The 11,335-nt window shown below is 40.4% G+C and overlaps 2 protein-coding genes across 2 annotated transcripts; both read left to right on the top strand.

The window, feature by feature from the left end:
• Positions 1-2,558: 2,558 nt before the first annotated feature.
• On the top strand, positions 2,559-3,527 carry LOC306984529 (olfactory receptor 5M3-like; the record flags this gene model as incomplete). The annotated part of the gene is made up of 1 exon (XM_079586003.1): positions 2,559-3,527. One exon carries the CDS (start codon positions 2,559-2,561, stop codon positions 3,525-3,527), a length of 969 nt encoding a protein of 322 aa, XP_079442129.1.
• A 6,842-nt stretch (positions 3,528-10,369) lies between these two features.
• On the top strand, positions 10,370-11,335 carry LOC306984528 (olfactory receptor 4E2-like; the record flags this gene model as incomplete). The annotated part of the gene is made up of 1 exon (XM_079586002.1): positions 10,370-11,335. One exon carries the CDS (start codon positions 10,370-10,372, stop codon positions 11,333-11,335), a length of 966 nt encoding a protein of 321 aa, XP_079442128.1.

Genomic DNA, 11,335 nt, shown 5'->3' with positions numbered 1-11,335 from the left:
CAAATCCAGTTCGGTGCATGGTCTAAATGGTTCCCTGTTCTCTTAATCAGTAATGGTTGTGTTTTGGGCTTTACATGCAATAATAAACCAATCAGAGTCTCATCTCCCATTCTCTTTAAATGCTAGTTGCGCTCGCGCCATGGCGGATTCGCTATTTACATGACGGAATTTGATAGTCGAAAGACCGAACGCGTCTCCAGAGCGCAAACGTATCTGCTCGTGCTCAAGCAGACCATCTATGGGACATGCCGGATTCTACCATATCTTTATGTACACAATAATAATATTCATTGTAATCCTTTTATATTTAATATTTGGTATGTTTGTGTGCTGCTGCACGTCCCTGTGTGTTTAATAAGCAGTGTACACGCGTTATGGACCCGCCTATAGGCGCACATTGCTAACGCGCTCTTTAAATAACAGAAAAAATATGCGCCATTGACTTTAGTCCAGGTTTCACTTGGCCAATGTCGCAGTCTATTTCAGTTGCCTCAAAATAACAACGTGCCAAAATGCGCCTGAACACATCTCTTTTTCAGACCAGCAAGCCCATGGGTGCACAGATGGGCGCAAAAGCATTTGCTATTTAAACAATGTGGCGCAGGACGTGAAAGTCGGGCTGAAACTAGCCCTGCGTCTCAATGTCCATACTATCTATCCTAAACAGTATGAGATTAAAATAAGTGTGTACCAAAGCATAGTATGTTGAAAAGAGAATGCCAGAAGAGAATGATCTACTATTTCCGGTGGATTTTCGAAGTGTGGATCCGTGTACACGTGTACACAATATTAAAGGCTAATATTGCCCACAACCCATTGTGTTTTGGAGGAGGAACTACAAACACGAGTAAAAAGTGGTTAAAAAAAAACTACAAAACATGGCGGATATGTGTGACCGACGGCGAGAGGTTTAGATAAAGGTTTGAGTGATCAAAGTTTAACATGATAAAAAATATTTATTTCATGTCATCCGTGTTATATTTCATCTGCAATAACAATGTGGACTTATAAAGATCCGTTTGACCATTAACTTTTAAATGCATCATTATGCATTAAAATGAGGAGAGTTCTCTGCATGAAAGACCCGCGACTGCAGATTAACGTGCAACTGCATTTCTCTCCGATATGGAAGGAAATTAAATTAAATGTGGAGGATTTTAACTGTGACAAGATGATTGACAGACCAGTTTACTGTGACAGCAACAGAGAGCAACCGTTAAAGACGCAATTGTATGATGTGATAGTATGTCCCAAAGCTTGTGTACTCTTTTGATACATACTTAAGTATCTACTTTTTCTTCACAAAAAGAGTACATTTTAGGGTGTGGTATAAGTAGGCGGATTGAGACCCAGCTTAGCAAAAAAACACTCACGTCGCACCTGGCGCTGCATTGCGCTGGCTGTATGATAAGGCCCATTGTGTTGAGCCTGCATGGAACAACCAAATGGAAAAATTTATCCTAACCATCCCTATCCCTAAACCTTACCTTACCCATAAGTTATCCCATCCCGATCTCACGGCAATTCATACGAATTTTACGAGGTGGCTAATTCGTACCAATTCATACGACCTCACTCGTACGAATTTGTAAGTTTTTTGCTAAATCTTACATATTTTACGATTTCCCAAAATGGTATGAATTCACACGAATGACCTGACCCCGCCCCTAAACCTACCCATCACGTGGGTTTAGACAAATCGTACAAATTCGTACGAGTGAGGTCGTACAAATTCGTACGAATTAGCCACCTTTTAATCACTCGTACAAATTCGTACGAATTGGTCGTGAGATAGCGTTGGTTATCCCTAAAATCAGAGTGAAAGGATAGGTAGATAACACTGATGTAGAAGCACCTCATCCTGGTTGTAAGCCTAAACTTGACATAAACTGTAAACTTGTGCCTCAAATCTGATTGGTTAATTGGAATGTTGTTCCAGGATCGACAAAGTTGCACTTGGAGATCAGATTCCAAGTGAGCACACGGCATAGCAGCAAATGGACAACTGAAGTATATTTTCAACTTTGTTCAACTGTGCTAGGATCCATAGCTACACACAACAATGCAAACAGGTGCAAATAATGTACACAAAAACCCTAATACCTGTAGAGCTTAAAATAACTTAAATACTTTGAATATGTAGCCTATTTTGTTAATCTATTTAGTACCACATTACCATAAATATGTGTTATGCTACATCATGTTACACACAACAAATCATTAAACATTTTTTTTAAGTTTTTAAATGAATGAAAAAGGTGAAGGCTTATTTGCTTTCACTTATAACAAATCAAAATGTGTCTTATACGTTTTTTTTCCATGAGCTAACAATTAAACCCAAGAGATTTCAGTACATCTCTTACATAAATCCCTAATGATAAAATACTAATAAAAACCAACCAATCCTCCCAACATTCTGTTTATTTGTGAGAGACTCACTGTCATTCCTTCAGCCAACAGTGGATGCTCAAGCCTAATGAGATGTAAACTGTTAAATTTTATCTAAACTTCACAAGTTTTATTGCATTTCCATTTTGCTTCATGTGATTTAAGGGATCATGCATACCATGATAGATAACATGTCTTATCCTGTGATACTGACTCTCATGGTGCCCACAGAATCTAAATCATATAGGCATGTATATTTTATTTGCTTTCTTGCCTTATATGTGCTTATATTGTCAATTAATATTCGTCTTGTTATGGTCATTATCATGGAGAAAGCACTTCATGAACCGATGTACATTTTCTTGTCTCATCTGTGTGTAAATGGGGTTTATGGAGCCACGGGATTCTACCCTAAATTTCTGTCTGATTTAATATTGGATTCATATGTGATCTCCTCTCACATGTGTGCTCTGCAGATATTTGTTATTTACAGCTCTTTACTGTGTGAGTTTACAATATTAACAGTGATGTCTTATGATAGATATGTAGCCATATGCAAACCTTTAGACTATCATTCCAAATTAACTAAATTGACCTGTGTGAAATTAATTCTGTTTTCATGGATTTTACCCACTATTTCTGTGTTCACTGCCACTCTGTTATCAAATCTGAAGCCATTTTGTGCTTATCATGTAGATAAATTATATTGTGACAACTGGTCAGTTGTAAAAATTTCTTGTGCATCGTCTTTTGTAAATAATATCTATGGATATATTGTTGCTGTCATATTTGTTATCTTTGTAGTTATCATCATAGTATCCTATATTAAACTGATCTCTGCATGTAAAGCATCTTTAGAAAACAGAAGGAAATTCTGGCAAACGTGTCTGCCACACATTTTATTACTGATAAATTTCACTTTTGCTGTGTTATTTGATATAATGTATAGCAGATATGGTTCAAATGATATTCCAGAGAGTCTGCGTCATTTTTTGGCTTTAGAATTAATTATAGTCCCCCCTGTTTTTAACCCACTAATCTATGGGTTAAATATTAGAGCAGTGCGCCAAAGAGTTTTTACTTCATGTGTTGCATCAAGAGTAAATGTTTCACGTGCACCAAGAAGATGTAAAACATAATTATTTTCTGTACTTTTTTAAATGCTTAAACAGTTGTCATGACACTTTGGGTTTTATAAATGAATTGTGATCAAATTCATTTTGTATAAGCATATTACTAATGAAGTGTGAAATATGTATATGATTATATGTCTCTTGATTCAAGACCAGAAATATGACTAAAAATAAATTTTCTTAACAAGTAGGCCTACCCTAGATCATAATAGGCTCTTAAGAGTTTTCTGTAGATGTCTTATTATATCTTAACATCATTAGCAGGGCCGGATTAAGAGTTCAGGGGCCCCTATCTGAAATATGAAAATAAAACACAACATAGACGTCACTGTATAAATTGTACATTGATTCTTATTAAAGCTATTAAAGTTCTCAGTCAAGAGCAGTGAGGGATTTGCTCTTTGTATTTTGTTGTTTTATTAACAGGGATAGTTCTCCAAAATGTTTAATTAATTGTCATCGCCTACTCTCTCAAGCTGTTTCAAACCCGAATAAGTTTCCCTCTTCTGTTGAAAATAAAAGTTATTTGGAAGAATGTGGGTAACCAAACAGTGGATGTACCCCAGTGACTTTCGTAATAGTTTTTTCCTATGGTAGTCAATGGGGACCAGCAACCGCCCGGTTAGCCACACTCCTCAAAATATCTTCTTTTGTGTTCAGCACAAGAAAGAAATTAATACAGGTATGGAACAACATTAGAGTGAGTGATTAAATAATGACATCCTTTTTATTTTTGGGTAACTATCCCTTTAAGGACAAGCGGCAGGATGTTTACTATTAGGGCTACTGTCTCTTTAAGATCTACCCACGACGAGTCTAATATACACGCATTTGACACGCAAGCTTTTTTTCTTATTTTTTTCTACTGTTCTTTCACTTTAGACATAACCAACTTTGTTTATGTAAACCTTGTGTGTGTTTGACAGTATTAGAGCAATAAGACTAGATAACTGAGTCCAGTAACCAGGCGCTGTTAGACAGGCTTTAGTGCATACGCGCGTCGGGTGTTTGTGCTCAGAAAAGCGCCCGTTAGAACAGCGCATCAGCAGCGAATGACATTTTTAACCGGCAAGGCTTTAAAGCACATGTAAATCATTTAATTTTATAAACTAGGCTACAGTGTCCCGTTCCTTCAAAAGCAGATCGTGGAGACATTTTAATCGTCCACGATCAAAAATCGTGATATCGCACACCCCTAATCTAACATAATATTTGACGGTGCCCAGGGCCCCTTAGATGTCCTGGGCCCCTGGGTAAGTGCTCAGTTGCCCTAATGGTTAATCCGGCCCTGATCATTAGGTTGATGCAAGGTTTCCTTTTTTTAATTTTTTAATTATTTAGAGTTTGATAGTGTAGGCAAACAGGTAAATCAAATTGATATTGCTATTACTTTTCACAAGTCAGTACTGTCAAATTCACCCAAGAGAGAGGTGTGATGAGAGCGAGATGAACTTGAACCCATGTGCAGTTTATTGAAATTAATCCAAAGTGAGCAAAACAAAGACTTGACATGGTCATGGAAACAACTCACCAACAGTAGTATGACACAAACAAAGCTACAAGTAATGGTAACATAAGGGCTATTTATACAAAGACTAATGAGCAATAAGAAACACCTGACAATCAAGACAATAAACCAATCACAGAACAGAACAGAGAAACACATGACCTGAACAACCAATCAGAACATTACACGTAAGATTAGGGAAACACATGACATGATCACACGATGGGATAAGGGAATCACATGACAAAACCAGGGGGAAAAAAAGGAACCATGACTACAAAATAAAAGACAAAAAAACATTAACGTGAACCAAAACCCAAAACCAACGTGACATATCCCGCCCCTCAAAGGGTGGCTCCAGATGCCCTAATGTCACATACATCTATTAATGTCTCAATATCTCACGAAGAGTGCCGTTTTTTTCTCCAAATATCAGCACGATTACAAATATGATATTGATTTTATACAGCAGCTCAATAAACAAGAAGTTCATATTAAATTACTTACATTTTAGACACAGTATTGCCTGTATAAGAACACTGCTTTAGACCATGCGCCGCACGCGCCGACCATTTTTCCCGTCGTTAAACTAGCATAAGTGGATTCGGACACGACCTAAGTGCACTTGCGCTTTGGCGCTTTAGACCAAAAGCTTAGATCGTTAAAATAGGGTCCAAAGACTCATTCATTAACAGTGACTTGGGCTGCGTTCCAGTCCACTTTTAGACCGCCATTTTGAAGTGCGTTCCACTTCGCGAAGTGGACGAGGGAAGTTTATATGGACAGACCCTCTTTCCCTTCATTTTGACTGAGGGAGCGAGTCTACTTCATATATACACTTCAGGCACCTATATGTCCCACAATGCAGTACGATTGTGATGTCACCACAGATCGCGTCTAATCACCACCACAACAAACAACTCTATGATATATTGATGGTCGCACAGGCAAGTGACTGCCTGCTAAGCATTTCTGCTTGCCGCACCTCCGACGGTGCCTTTGCGGGTAGCTGCAGGGTCATCAGCCTGGAGCCACCCGTCATTAATGTTTCGCTCCATTATTCCCAGAACATCTCACGGTGGTGGAGCAATGGCAGGGACGTCTCCCTGCATGGGAGGATGCTCCCACGAACCCCCTACAGCCGACCTCCACTGGGTAGCTGACAGCTGACCACCCAGCCTCTCTGCATTCGGCTGTGAGGTCAAGGTACCGGTCTTTTTCCTCTCAAAGGCTGCCTCTATTCCTCCCTCCCATGGGACAGTGAGCTCTGCCAAAATTACAGCCCGGGCTGTGGCAGACCAGAGAATGATGTCTGGTCGAAGGTTGGTTGTGGTGATCTCTGTTGGAAACCTGAGCTGCCGATCGAGGTCCACTCTCAGGTTCCACTCACAACTGCCTGCCAGGGCTGATCTCTGTGGCTGCGTGATGTTATGGGGCCGCTCCTCCCTCTCTGACAAAGTGGATCGGCCTTGATGTTGGTGGTAGGCGCTCCCTGGCTGATTCCGCCCTGCGTACCTCCAGGATCTCTGCCAGCTTCCGCAGGACTCGGTCGTGGCGCCACCTGTACCTGTGTCAGTGCTGTTTTGTAGCTTGACAGGATGTGCTGCAGGCTCGGATTTGGGGCTTTGCAAAGTTGGCAGCTCTCCTCTGAGCCATACCACATACAGAGGTTGCTGGGGCTTGGGAGGGTGTCGTAGGTGAACCTTATGAGGAAACTCAGCCTGGCTTGGGGTATCTCCCACATGTCGGTCCAACCTACGGTCCTGCTTATTACTCCTTCCCAGGTCGTCCAGCGCCCTTGCTGACGTTGGCTAAGGGCTTTGATCTGATAATTCTCCTCCTCTGTCCTGACACCTCGGAAATTACTAACTCTTTCCTTGTGGCTTTGGACCACATCTTCGGAGCAGTCCCCCAGCGGGGTAAGCCCAGCCACTTCCTGATGTAGCTGTTGGCTTTTGAGTCCATCTTCTGCACAGTGGAGGTGGTTATCTCACACATCTTAAGAGGCCACATTAGCCGCCTATATAAGGTGAATTGGTAGCACCAGATCTTGAATTTACCCGGAAGATGGTTCTTGTCGATCTGCATCAGACCTTCGGTGAGTTGTAGCATTACTGTATTAGCCATATGCTTATCTGACAAGTTGGCTGTATACAGTTTCCCAAGGCTCCGGATGGGTTGTTTTGCTAGTATTGGGATCTTCTCACTGTTCACTGTGAAAAAGATGTGATCATTTCTGGCTCCTTTGGGTATGGAGAGACTCCGGGACTTAGCAGGTTTTATTCTCATTCTGGCCCAACTAAGGAGTTCTTCAAACCTCTTCATTAGCCGGTTGGTACAGGCTGCTGTTTGAAAAAGGATGGTTACGTCATCCATGTAACTTCACAGGGCTGGAAGTCGTTGGCCTGACTGTCCTCTCACCCCTCGAACCATCTGTCTCCCACCGATGAGAATGATTTCAAAGGCTGCTGTGAAGAGGATGGGAGAGACTGACCAGCCTATTGCGATGCCTTTCTCTAGATGGTGCCATCCTGACGTTGCCTCATGTGTTGTGTAGCAAACAGTGAAGCTGCTAAAGTAATTGGAGATGAGGTTCCGAATGCTGGGTGGTATGTGAAAGAATTCCAGAGCAAAGGTGATTAACTGATGGGGTATGGAGCCATAGGCATTCTCCAGATCCAACCAAACTACATTGAGATCTTGTTTTTCCCCCTTGGCTGTCTGAATCTGCTCCCAGATCATGGTTGAGTGTTCCACACAACCGGGGAACCCTGGGACGCCTGCCTTCTGGCAACTAGTGTCAATGTTGCAGTTGTTCAGGAGGTAGTTGGTTAAACGTTTGGCCAACACAGAAAATAATCCATGTTTAGAAGTGCAATGCCTCTAAACTAGTTGCTGTTGCAGGAATTTTGTTCTTTTGGGATGAAGGTTGTCACTGCACAGCTCCATTCTGAGGGGATGTTCTGGGCCTTCCACGCTACTCTCATCAGCCTCCAGAGTAGCTTCAGCACCATGGGGCAGTTCTTATAAACCTTGTAGGGCACACCATTGGGACCTGGTGCAGAGGCAGACCTTGCCCTGTGCCTTGCCCACCAGCTTGACTTCAGCCCATTTCGGTGGTGTCGTGTCAAATTCGGCGGCTGGCTCAGCAGGACGAGGCACATGCCCTGGCGACCCAAGCAGGATGTTCTTTTCTTGGTCAGTTAGCTGTTTCTTGATGTGTTCCTCAAGCTCCTGCTCGGTGGCTTCCAGCCTCCCGCTCTTCTTCTCTTCCAACAGGCTTCGAGCATACCTGAAAGGGTCCTGAAATAAACTAGCTCGCTCCTTCTATTTCTTGCCTCTTTGCTTCCGGATCCGCTCTGCCTTTCTCAGGGTTGCAAGCCTGCTTCTGATCTGGTCCCAGAGCGCTTTCAGACCCTCCTTTTCGTTCTCATCTGCTTTCCGCCAGGACTTCCTAAGCAGCCTCCTCTCCTTCACAAGCTTGTGAATCTCTTGCTCACGCCTTCCTATCTCCCTGGGGATGTTCTTCTTCTGGCTTACCTCCCCAAACCTCTCTTTGCCCTCCCCATAAACAATGCTGCCAAAGAGGTTTAGCTTGGTAATTGTACTGCCTCGTAGCGAATTCTCAAGGAAGGTGGTGCAGGTCTTGGTCGATGCTTTCCCAGGCAGCTTTTTCGATGGATTTTGGCCACTTGACTTTGCCTTTTCTGGTTGGTCTCTCCATTGCTTGTCTTATGGGGTTGCTGCTGGGTGTCTCTGTGTGACGCTCACGCTCTGGGCTGTGCGCCTGTTGTTGACTTTGGGCCTGCTGCTGGTGCGGCTGCTCCATCTCCCTGTGACCATCCACAACGGTGAAATCAGTAATGCTGTGGTGCTCAACCCAGCTCTGACTTCTCCTTGTCTGACCTGCTTGTGCAGTGCAAGTTATATATTAATTAATTAAGTTATATGTTAATATATTAATTATATATTTTGTATTTTAAACAACCCAAACACACCTTTATACATTTGGATGCTGCATTAAACAAATTCTTACAGGGATTTAAAAAAAATAATAATACATCAACTCCATACCATAGCTGATTCCAAGTGATCAAGGGGTTAGGACGTTCCAATTCAGCCCATTGCAGTTTCCGCCAGAAGTGGGCACTCGGGCAACGTAAGCAATGACGTACACCCGAGTGAACGAGACGGAGGGAAGTTAGCGAGAGAAGGGCATGACCATTTTGGACTGGAACGCAACTTTGCTGCCAACTACTGGCATTTTAATTTCACAATAAAGTATCTTTTAATTTTTTTCAAATAATTTAATCTTAATATTCAACTTTTATGTTTAAAACATCAAAATATTATTTAAGCATTTGTAACTGTATGTTAAATGCATTTATGTCCCTCTGAGCTGCAAATGCATTTAAATGCCACTTTAGATGCAGCTTCTGTGTTTCCTCTGCATTGCAAAGATCAATTTTATTGATACTGATTTTATTTGATTGTTAACAGCCCTATTTGTGTCTTATTATTCCAATAGAATTTGATTTAATGTAAGAATTTGGAGAGAAAAAAATGCATGCATTCAATTAGGTTAAAAATATATATTTTTAAAGGAAAAAATACCCATAAAAGGTACAAATCAATTTAATCTCATTGGAAAAGATGATTTATGTCACTGCTGCAAACTGACCACCATATAGAATATGAAGAATATCCAAAACTTCAGCTGTCCACGACAGTCCTAAACCTGCAAAGGTACAATATAAGCACTCAGCAATATATCGTCTAATTATCGTTATCGATACAATCCCAGATTTTTGTCAATATCGCACACCCCTAACATTTTGAGAGCTATAGGCTAAGTGAGAAGCATGGTTTCATTAAGTAAGATAAGATTACAACAAAATCCTTTAAATAAGGGGTGTACCAAACCTATTAAATGTGGGGCTGTTTAGTTACTAAAAGTGACATTTATTTTATTTTGACATTTATTTTAACAAATCAAGACATTTGCAAAGTGTTTATGCATTTGAAATTATGTGTTCAAAATGATTGAACGCATAATTAGTCCCAAGAAATGTTAGAATATCTCTCAGAGATTTCCCTAATGAGAAATCACTAAATATAAAACCAAGCTAGAGACCTCATCACTTTCAGTTGCAAACACATTAGTGTACATTTTCCTTTTTTTTTCATGACTGCTTTATTTCCTTAGGCAACAATGGAAATTGAAGCTTAATTAAATGTCTGCTTTAGTTATTCATTTGCTGACCATTGACTAATATTGTCTTGTGTAGGTTGTTTTGCATGATATTTGTTTGTAAAGGACTATCCATGACATACCTTGATGATGGATAACATGTCTTATCCTTTGATACTGACTCTTATGGTGCCAAAAGAGACTAAATCATATAGGCATGTATATTTTATTTGTTTTCTTGCATTATATCTCTTTATATTGTTTATAAATGTTGTTGTTGTTGTGGTCATTATCATGGAGAAAGCACTTCATGAACCAATGTACATTTTCTTGTCTCATCTGTGTGTAAATGGGGTTTATGGAGCCACGGGATTCTACCCTAAAATTCTGTCTGATTTAATATTGGATTCATATGTGATCTCCTTCCATATGTGTGCTCTGCAAACCTATGTTATCTACAGCTCTTTACTGTCTGAGATCACAATATTAACAGTGATGTCTTATGATAGATATGTAGCCATATGCAAACCTTTAGACTATAATTCCAAATTAACTAAAAACACCTGTGTCAAATTAATTCTGTTTTCTTGGATTGTACCCAACTTCTTTGGTGTTATAGCCGCCCTGTTAGCAAACTTGAGGTCTGTTTGTAAATATCACATTGACAAATTATATTGTGACAACTGGTCAATTGTAAAACTGTCTTGTGTATCATCTGTTGTAAATAATGTATTTGGATATGCCATTACAGTCACATTTGTTACCTTTATAGTTTTCATCATAGTGTCCTATGTTAAGCTAATCTCTGCATGCAAAGCATCTTTAGAAAACAGAAGGAAATTCTGGCAAACGTGTCTGCCACACATATTATCGCTGATAAATTTCACTTTTGCTTTGCTTTTTGATTTCATGTATAACAGATATGGTTCAAATGACATTCCAGAGAGTCTGCGTCATTTTTTGGCCTTAGAACTGGTTATAGTCCCACCTATTTTTAGTCCTCTAATTTATGGATTAAATATTAGAGCAGTGCGCAAAAGAGTTTTTACTTCATGTGTTGCTGCAAAAGAAAATATTTCACAAAAGGTCCACAACTTAATTGTGTACAAAAACTGA

Source organism: Phoxinus phoxinus (genome assembly GCF_949152265.1).
Source record: "Phoxinus phoxinus genome assembly, chromosome: 17".
NCBI classification, from domain to species: domain Eukaryota; kingdom Metazoa; phylum Chordata; class Actinopteri; order Cypriniformes; family Leuciscidae; genus Phoxinus; species Phoxinus phoxinus.
The sequence above is the reverse complement of the archived record's forward strand: the minus strand, read 5'-3'. Positions and strand labels throughout refer to the sequence as shown.